Source organism: Marmota marmota, unplaced genomic scaffold (assembly GCF_001458135.2).
Source record: "Marmota marmota marmota unplaced genomic scaffold, marMar, whole genome shotgun sequence".
Classification (NCBI taxonomy): domain Eukaryota; kingdom Metazoa; phylum Chordata; class Mammalia; order Rodentia; family Sciuridae; genus Marmota; species Marmota marmota.
The window spans coordinates 7,952,756-7,962,061 of NW_025999962.1; the positions used below are offsets into that span (position 1 = coordinate 7,952,756).

Consider the following 9,306-nt stretch of genomic DNA (forward strand, 5'->3'; position numbering starts at 1 on the left):
GCAATGACAAAAACTGTCACAAGCAGGAGGGCCACAGTCTGCTCATTTCTGTAAGGGAAAGGTTTAACACTGGGCCTGGCTTTACTCATATTTCACCGATATTGATTGAGCATCCAGCGTACAGGGGTGGTAGGAGGAGGCACAATGGTAAGCAAGAGATCACAGCCTCTGTCTTAGAGGAGTCCACTTTCTAGTTTAGGGGACAGAAAAGTCCACAGGCAATTCCCACAGAGCTCCATAAGAGGGGAGGACTCAGGGGACAGGCACCCTGCCCTGGAAGGTCAAGAGTAGGCCACAGTGCCAACTGCGTGTGCACCTGCCTGTCAGGAAATGCAGGGGCTAGAAAGCCCTGAGGGCGACTGGGGGAGTGGGAGCATCCCGGCTCCACTCTCACGGAGGCCAAAGGCACAGTGAGTTACAGGGGGACCAAAACCCGGGTCCCCACTGCTTGTCATGGCTTCAGTACAGCCCTGAGATTACGGGGCTTTAACTTAAGGGGAGAAAAACTGCCGGATTTTGATCCTGTCTCTGCCACTTATCAGCTGCGTGGCCGGGGGCCGATGACGGCCACTCTGTGCCTCAGTTTCCTCATCTGTAAACAGGAATCACTATGGTACCTATCTCCTGAGGCTGTCATGAAAATTAAACTCACAGACGTAAGGCCATTGGCACATCACGTCTCACGCAAGCGGAGGCGGCTATTGCTATTACTGCACGCACGCTCGATCCCGCTGCGGGCTCGCCACTACGCCGGCTCCGCGGCGCCCCAGACCCCTTCCCGCCCGCGGCGCGCATGCGCAGGCCTCGCTGGGCCGCGGGTCTCGCGCGCGCTGCACGCGCCGTCTGCCTCGAGAGGGAGGCTAGGGCGGCGGTCACACTCCGCCACCGACAGGAGCGGCGCCTGCACCTGACAGCCACCCCCCTCCCCCGCGGGCTCCCAACCCCCAGACTTGGAGCGGGTCGGATCCTCACACTCTGCAGCAGACTCCTCCTCTGCGCCGCCATCTTGGAAGGACCCCCGCGGCGCGCCCTCCCCTGGGCGGAGCAACGAGTAGGGTGGCTAGAGCGGCTTAAGGAGCCGCGGAGGATTGCGCCGCCGGGGCGCGTGAGCACAGCGCCGCCCAGGACGGGAGGCGGGATGGGGCGCGCGGACCATGTGCGCAGGCGCTCACCCCCCCCCCCCCCCGGGACGGAATTTGCGGAGTATTTATTTAACACTCTATACGAGATTGTTCCTAGCCCGTCTCTCTTTTTTCTTCTTTTGGTTCCTGGAATTGAACCCAAGGCACTTAACCACTGAGCCACATCCCCACCCCTCTTTTTTTCTATTTTATTTAGAGACAAGGACTCGCTTGAGTTTTTTAGGGCCTCTCTAAGTTGCTGAGGCTGGCTTTGAACTCGCGATCCTCCTGCCTCGGCCTCCCAAGCCGCGGGGATTGCAGGCGTGCGCCACCGCGCGGCTCCTCACCGGCCGTTAAGTGCTGACTTTCTCCAGGATGCCTTTCCGAGGGGATTCCTAAGGCTCTGGCTTAGGGCTCTGAATCAGGGGGACAGGGGAGTGAATTATTCACTCAGTGAACTCAGGCTCTTGGACTGTGCCTGGCCCTATAGTGAATTTCACAACCAGCAGAACAGGCCTTCCGGAAGCTAACGTTCTAATTTGCAAGGACAGAATTTACATACCAAAAACGTTGCAAAGGTTTTGAATGATTGAAAGAAGTTCAAGTGTAGAGGCACTGGAGTGTGGTATTGCTGGCGACAGGGACACAGGCCAGGTGCAGGGAACTGGTGCAGAGGAACCAGGGAAAAGAGTGAGTTCAGGAAGCATGCAGGTCACAGAGGGCCACCAAGGCCAGGCAGAGGCAAGCTGTCGAACCCTGAGGAAGCCATTACCGTCCCCTTGGTAGAAAGAGTCCTTTGATATGTTCAGGGGGATTGGAATGGGGACAGGAAGACCAATTAAGGGACTCTTCTAGGTTAACAGTTGTGTCGGCTGATGGCAGTGGGTGAATTTTATTTAGGAAATGATTTGATCCTGGATTGGTTGTGGTGGTTGCTGAGGTTTGAATGTGTCCTCCCAAAATTCATATATTGGAAACTTAAACCCCAAATTCATGTGTTAATGGTAATTAGAGGTGAGGCCTTAGGGACTTAATTAGGATTACGTCGGGGGTAGATCGTAGGGGGTGCCTCACGATGTCATTAATGGCTTTTTGAGAGGACGAGAGACTCCATTCCCACACTTGCCTGCAGCGCCTTCCACCGTGTTGTGATGCAGTGCGGGGGCCCTTGCCAGCTGCTGCTCCAGGCTCTGGGACTTCCCAGCCTCCGGAACTATGATCCAAATAAACTTCTATTCTTTATAAATTTTCCAGTCTCAGGTATTTTGTTACAGCAACAGAAAATGGACTTAGATAGTGGTGCAGGAAGAGAGGTGTCAAAGATTCTCCCCGATTTCAGGTAAGAACAGGTGGACTTGTGGGGAGAGTGAAGGGAATGGCTGTGAGTTCTTTTTGAACATGTGGAGTTTGAGGTGTTTTTGAGACAAGAAGAGAATTCAAGTCGGTAGTTAGAGGGTGCTATACAGCAGGAAACCCCAATTCAGTGAGTCACCCCATAGATAGCTGTAAGGTCAGGCAGCGCCACCAAACGAGGCTTTATTGAGATTTCACTCCCAGGAGAGTCTCTCCAGACCAACCGGGCAGAGAGACCATGCAGGGTTCCACGGGATTGGAATTTTTTATTGGGCTTAGGACAGGAAGGGAGGGCTTGGGACAGGAAAAGGGGTTTTTTTAGAGTCCCTTGTCCTACTGGGGTTGGTCGGGAGAGCTGGCTATGATCCAGGATTGGCCAGGAGACCCCGCTGGTTGACATGCGGTTCTGTTGGGCCTGATTGGTGGTTCTTGCGCTCACAGGTTGCTTGGTGCTTGGTCCCTCAACTGGCCTAACAATAGGTGTCAGAGTTTGAACCCAGGACTCGGGCTCCGGATCTTTCCTGGGAGTCCTGTGAGGTGAGCGGACTCTCCAGTCTCGTCCCTGCTCAGCCTCCAGGTAACTACTGTAATTTCCCAAAGAGCCACTTAGTTTCCTGTCGCCACCTGTGGACAGCGTGTTGGCCCTGCCCCGAGTGCCCTTCCCCCACACCCAGAGACGACCCGCTGAGCTTCTGCTCTTATGAAATTCCTCCTTAGAAAGTTTTCTTGATTCCCACCCCAGTATGAGCCCCTCTGTCACTTTTTTTTTCTTTTTGGTTCTGGGGATTGAACCCAGGGCCCTGTGCATACCAGGCCAGCACTCCACCAACTGAGCTATATCCCCAGCCCAACCCCTCCTCACTTTTAATCATTTAGTCACTTTGAGTCATTTAAAGGCGAGTGTAAATGTTCACAGTGAACTTCCCGAGGGCAGGAGCTCCGGAGACTAGGCCCTGGGTTTCTCCACAGCCTCCAGGGAAGCTGCTTGGCAAATGTTTGCAGCACCGAATTGATTAAAGAACCAAAAAGTGGGGTGCGTTGGCACACACCCGTAACTAGTGGCTCTGGAGGCTGAGGCAGGAGGATCATGAGTTCAAAACCAGCGTCAGCAATTTAGCAAGGCCCTATCCGGAGGGGGCAAATTGCGACGTATGCAGTCGAGGGGAGAAATAAAGAATGTCCACTTGCTTCTGCCCCTTTCAATGCTTTATTCACTCAAATTACTCGATACAATTTCACTCTATAGGTTCTTAATCAAGAAAACAGCAATCCTAATGCTGGGCACTGCAATAGACATGATCAATTGACAGCAAACAATTCTAGATTAATTCTAGGCACTGCAGACACACTTAATCATGACAGGCTCGTGACAGACATTCCCTCTCGTGCTGAGTTCAGAAGTCTCAAGCCTTAGGCTTTACGTCCAGCAGGTGCCCGCTCACTCAGACCGCGGTGACCAGGTCCGGAACAAGGCAGGCTTTCCCTGGCGTGGAGTGGACGGCTGGCTGAGGAGAGGGTCGCGGGGAGAAGTTGCGGCTCCCACCAGGGTAGAGTTTGGAGCTGTGAGGATCACACAGAGGATCGGGAAGGATGACAAGTGATGGGATGTCAGGTCCTCAGCAGGCTCTCCAGCTCCAGTGCAGCCTTGTTTCCGCTGGCTGAATCCCTGCTCATCAGCACTATTATTTATACAGAATTTGGGGGTTTTGGCCCCCCTTTCAGTCCTTATCAGCTACCACTGGATTTCTCAGTGACATCATTCTCTCTGGGGTCAGAGACATCTGATCTGGTGGTTCCCACCCTGATCTTCTGGCCTTTCCCTCTTACCAGGCGCGGACAGCCTGCCGGGGGCTTCACTCTGTTTATCAGGGTGAGGGGAAGTGACTTGTCTGAGGCCTCACTGGAGGGCTCCGTGGGTGTGCCTGGGGAGACTGCAGGTTAAACTGGAGTTTTTAAGATGGAGTTGCTTAGGCTCAGGCCTCAGGCCATCCTCACAGGCCTAAGCAACTCTGCATGACCCTGTCTCTAAATAAAATAGAAAAAGGGCTGGGGATGTGGCTCAGTGATTAACTGCCCTGGGTTCAATCCCTGGTCCATGTCCCCCCAATAAAATAATAAAGAAGAGGACCCTGAGCCCAGCATGGCCCTTGGAGAATATACATTAAGTCAGCACCTTCTGTTTGCAGGGACTGAGCTCCGAAGGACTGCAGGAAGGATACAAGGACGTCTGCTGTGGACGGGCCTCCTTCCCCTCTGGGGACAGCGTGCCTGGAAGCCAAACTAAATGGATCCTCTTCTCCCAGGAGAACGGTGCTCGGCATGTTGGAGTCTGCAGTCAGTTAAGACTGTCTCCTGCTGGAGGGACTGAGGCACCGCAGCCACTGGCTTTGGTAACCATTTAAACAGCCAGAGTGAGCTCTGGGCCACATCAGGCTGTCCTCGTGGGCGGGCTGGCTGGGGTGGACCAGGGTCCCCATGCGCCGTGGACCGCACACCTGCCTGGAGCCCTGGTGATGACTACACTGTGACCTTCCAGACCCAGACACCATCAGCTTTGGGTGCAACAGCCACCTTCTGGGAACCGAGAAGGGAAGGTTCCAGACCTCCTCTTAAGTCACAAGGAGGGCCCGTCACCCCCAGCAGCGCCACCCAGCCAGCAGATGCCAGTCTCCCCTTCGCCCTCACATACGGTGTTGCAGCCACCTGGTTTGCAGACAGTTCCTTGAAAAGATGACACACATGGGAGAAGGTCGTGAAGGGACAATAAGATTCTCCCCTCGCCCACCTCCGCCCCCTTCCTTCCCCTTGCTCTGACGCGGATCCCAGACAGATGCTTTGATGGGAGGGCGAGGAGCAGCAGCCGAGCCCTTGGCCTTCTTATTCCTTCTCTATTACGAGCATTGTGTCCTGCGGCCCAGCGGCCTTGGCATCTTAATGGCTGCATCAATTGGAGATGGTCGGTCAGAAAACTTCTCTGCACTTGCTGTGCACTGAGGACTCACTCGTGCATTTAAGAGCTATTTATTGAACTTCTTAGAGGCACAGGGAAATGCCGTGGGAAGGGGAGGATTTGTTTTTATAACACGTCAGCAAAGGAAAAAAGGAGACGTGGAACCCGTGGGGTGAAATCTAGATCTCTGTGGGATCTGGGGTGCGGGGTGTCTCTTAATAAAAAATTCAAAATTCAGAATACGCTCCACTGTCATGTCTATCTAAAAAGAACAGATAAAAAATTAAGAATAGAGGATGGGGTAGGAGACCCAGCCGGGGGCCACCTCCTCTGACTCCGGAAATCAGGGGCGGCTTCTTGGACAAGGTGACATCTGAGCTGAGGCCTGCAGAGTGCCTAGGTGGAGAGGGACTGGCCCGGGCAGGGAGCTGGTGGAGACGGCGCGGCCGCAGGGACACTGGACGCAGAGGCCCGGCTGGCTTGAGTGTGGTGAGTCCACAGGGAGCCACGGCCAGCTCGGCAGGGCCGGAGCAGCCTCACTCCGAACCATGGTAGAGTCCGGGGTCCCCCCGCGGGCCGTGCAGCAGGGGACGCAGGACCTGAGGACACTCCCTCTAGCTGCGGGGCAGGACCGCTTGTGGGGCTGTGGGTGAGAGACTGTCGCGCCTCTGGGCACCCCTTTCAGACAGTGTCCCCAGGTCTTGTCCCTGGGTGTCTCTGTGCACCCTGATTTTCAGACCAGCTTGTCCCTCCTGGCACAGGCCTTCCAGGAAGCAGGGCTCGGTTCTGCTCCTCTCTGCCACCCCGCGTCTCGCACACAGCAGTCACCAAACAAATGCTTGGTGAATGAGCATGTACTGAGCGCTCACCAAGCGGCACATTCATTACTTCCTGTGCCAGGGCTTACGGGTGTGTGACTGTCATCCCTGCTCTCCGGGTCCTCCAGCAGTGAGCGCCAAGATCAGGTATTCTGGGGAGACCCCTGTGGAGGAGGGAGGGGAGCCAGAGAAGAAGGGAGCTCCCCAGATGGAGGCAGGTCAGCGTCCCGCACAGGGGACCGGGGTTAGGGGAGATGAAGGGGGTTTGGTAGGAGGGGCTCAGACCTTCGTATAGCCTAAAGAAGTGCTGACCAGACCAGCCGGGGTCCCCAATCTCTCAGGAGCCCCCTTGTGCTCAGTCGCTGGCTGGGAGCAGCCTGTTCCTGTAGGAATATGAGGGGAGATCTAGAGGGCAGCAGCTAGAACTGCTGGCTAACAATGTGCACAATCGCCATTTATAGCTCTGCGAATTGAGGCCCAGAGAGGTAAGGCCACTTGTCCAAAGTCACACAGCTGGGAAGGAGCGAAGCCCCTTTGTTTTCGAGGCTGTGTTTGTGACTCCAACTTGACAACAGCATTGTTACGGTGGAATTATGTCCCCAATTATGGGATTACGTCAATGCAGATGTAATGAGTTAAGATGAGGTCACACTGGAGTAGGCTGGGCCACTGACCAATGTAACTGGTGCCCTTACGAAGAGGGAGAATTTGGACCCAGAAACAAATGCCTACAAGGAGAACACCAGGTGGACACTAAAGCAGAGCGTGGGCTGCAGTACCTACAAACCAAGGGATGCCGAGGGCCACCAGAGCCAGGAGAGACTCGGGAGAGCGTCTCCCTTCCGGCTTGGAAGGAATGGACCCTCGGACACTTTGACCTCAGACTTCCAGTTACAATCCAAACCCAAGCCAATACCTTCCTCTTCTTGGGCCCCCAGTAGGTGGCATTTGTCACAGCAGCCATAGGCAGTTCATACAGTGTGACATCCTTAGGAGCAGTCACATGCAAAGAAGTCTGAGGTCTCTGGCTGAGAAGCAGCTCTGGGCTGCAGGAGGAGCCGGGCAGGCCTTGGCCGTGGATCCAGGTGGGCACAGGTGCACATGGAGTCCAGGGCTGCAGGAGCGTTTCCAAAGGTGTCCAAGTGGCATCGGTGACAGGATCACAGCCAGGAGACTGAGGCCCAGGGGATGGGAATGACCAGCTTGAGGGTGGCATGGCCATCAGTGAACCCCAGATGGGCCCATGTCCCATCTCCCCAGCCAGCCCCCTGGAGAGGGCCGAACTGCGGCCAGCTGCACCCCTGGCCTACCTGGGCAAACGCACAGGCAATCCCTGGCCCTCCGGAGGCTTGTGGCCGGCCAGCCTGGGACGAGGGCTGCTGAGGCCCCTCTCCTGCACTTACCCTCGGCTCTGTCCACCGAGGCCCTGGCTTCTGAGCCGTCCTTTCCGAGGCCCCCGGGAGGCTGCCAGTGCCCATCTGCCAGGCAGGCTGCTCTTCCGTCTGGAGGTTCCTGGAAACAGCCGCCTCGGACCCCTCCCTCAGCCACCTGCCCACCCCAACCACCTGCCCACCGGCCCCAAAGGAAGGGGAGTTTGCTGGAAGATGGCCAAGGGTGGACCCAAAGGTCTTTCCGGAGTGTCCAGAGGACTGTGGGCAAGGAGAGCCAGGGTTTGCCTCCCAGCCCCTGGCACCCACTTTGCCATCTCTACAGCAGACAGGCATCCAGCAGGTGTCAGGCCACAGCAGGGAGGCCGTGGGCGGAGGGTGGACTGAGGCACTGCTCTCAGGAGACCTGGTTTGGGGCTCAAGTCAGCCACTACTCACTTTGTGACCTCAGATAGGTTGCTTCACCTCTCTGGGCCTCCTTTGCCTCAACAGTTAAATGGAGGTAATTTTACCCCCTCTGCAAGATGCCTGGGAGATAGAGCAGGCATGGGGCAGGGGCCAGCGCAGCCGGCACTCAGCAAAGACTCCACCAATGGCTCTGTTGTTGCTATGGAAGGCGCTGGGGGTTGAGCGGTAAGGTGGTGCCCCTGTCCTTGAGGAGCAAACAGGTGAAGACAAGTGTGACTCACCATTACTGACCCACACCACGAGCGAGCGAGTCACAGAAGAGGGCCGAGCGAGCGAGTCACAGAAGAGGGCCGTACAGGCTGGTGGTGGGAAGAGGACGGAGAGGAGAAAACCCCAGAAGGCTTCCTGGTGGAGGGGGCAGCCCCAGGCAGCACGGGGCCTTGCTTACCCAAGTTCTCTACCACATCCCCAGCCCCTTTTATTTTTATTTTGAGACGGGGGTAGTGCTAAGTTGCCCAGGTTGGCCTCAAAAAGTAACTTTGAGACAAAACTCTATGGTGACCAAAGCAGATCAGTGGTTACAGGAGTAGGGCTGGTAAAGGAGCCCAGGGAATGTTCTGGGCCTCATTGTGCCGGTGGTTACTCGGCTGTGTTTGTCGGACCTCATGGCACTTCACACTTGGAAGTGGTGAGTTTTATTGTGTGTGAATTGTGTCTGATGGGGCGGGGCTGGGGCTGGGGCTGGGGCTGGGGCTAGGCGGAGAGCGCTTGCCTCACAAGTGTGAGATCCTGCGTTCCAATCTCAGCACCACATAAAAATAAATCAGCAGTCACCCATAATCCCCACTGCATTGTTAATGACTTGGTAAATGACCTAGAGAAATAATATGTGTACTCCATACTTACCTTTACAAAAATTTGGTATCATTGTACATACTATTTTCTAATCTGATTTGTGTGTGTGTGTGTGTGTGTGTGTGTGAGAGAGATCAGGGATTGAACCCAGGGACTTAACCACTGAGCCACATCCTCAACCCTTTTTATTTTTATTTTTTTGAAACAGGGTCTCACTCAGGTGCTTAGGACCTCACTGCATGGCTGAGGCTGGCCTCCAACTTGCAATCCTCCTGCCTCAGGCTCCTAAGCTGCTGGAGTTACAGGTGTGCACCACTGTGCCCAGTTAATTTTCAAATCTATTTTGATATTATCACGTGAACATTTTCACTCTGCTATTATCCTGCAATGAAGTTTTATTTCCCACATGGTGG

The 9,306-nt window shown here is 55.2% G+C and overlaps 2 protein-coding genes and 1 long non-coding RNA gene across 14 annotated transcripts in view; 1 reads left to right on the forward strand and 2 right to left on the reverse strand.

Moving 5' to 3' along the window:
* The window catches only part of Tab1 (TGF-beta activated kinase 1 (MAP3K7) binding protein 1), a 26,777-nt gene extending 25,662 nt beyond the window's left edge, over positions 1-1,115 (reverse strand). For both annotated transcript variants that reach the window (XM_015501897.2, XM_048803118.1), the window contains exon 1: positions 973-1,115. In XM_015501897.2, the coding sequence (XP_015357383.1) occupies positions 973-1,005 (33 nt within the window). In that variant the 5' untranslated portion in view covers positions 1,006-1,115. The remainder of the gene's footprint in view (positions 1-972) is intronic.
* On the forward strand, positions 787-4,763 carry LOC125616826. The gene is made up of 3 exons (XR_007347602.1): positions 787-2,460; positions 2,916-3,051; positions 4,661-4,763. It is a non-coding gene; the product is annotated as an uncharacterized LOC125616826 (long non-coding RNA).
* On the reverse strand, positions 3,814-8,133 carry LOC125616825. Of its 11 annotated transcripts, none has more exons than XR_007347595.1 (6): positions 7,646-8,133; positions 7,159-7,416; positions 6,332-6,406; positions 5,164-5,195; positions 4,302-5,048; positions 3,814-4,034 (listed from the first exon to the last, which is right to left on the reverse strand). XR_007347595.1 is itself a non-coding variant. In XM_048803126.1 (4 exons), exons 1-4 carry the CDS (start codon positions 7,964-7,966, stop codon positions 4,814-4,816), a joined length of 846 nt encoding a protein of 281 aa, XP_048659083.1. In that variant the 5' UTR covers positions 7,967-8,133. The 11 variants fall into 11 exon arrangements, 2 of the variants coding, with proteins under 2 accessions (XP_048659083.1, XP_048659084.1); XR_007347601.1 differs by having other exon boundaries at positions 4,302-4,859; positions 4,970-5,048; positions 6,332-7,416; XR_007347593.1 differs by having other exon boundaries at positions 4,302-5,195.
* Positions 8,134-9,306: the final 1,173 nt, after the last annotated feature.

Coding starts and splice junctions, on each gene's coding strand:
- LOC125616825 (XM_048803126.1), bottom strand. CDS start 7,966: ATGCCTGTCTGCTGTAGAGATGGCAAAGTGGGTGCCAGGGGCTGGGAG. Junction 7,417..7,645: donor CTCGGTGGACAGAGCCGAGG/GTAAGTGCAGGA, acceptor CCTGGGCCTCAG/TCTCCTGGCTGTGATCCTGT. Junction 5,049..5,163: donor AACCAGGTGGCTGCAACACC/GTATGTGAGGGC, acceptor CTCGGTTCCCAG/AAGGTGGCTGTTGCACCCAA.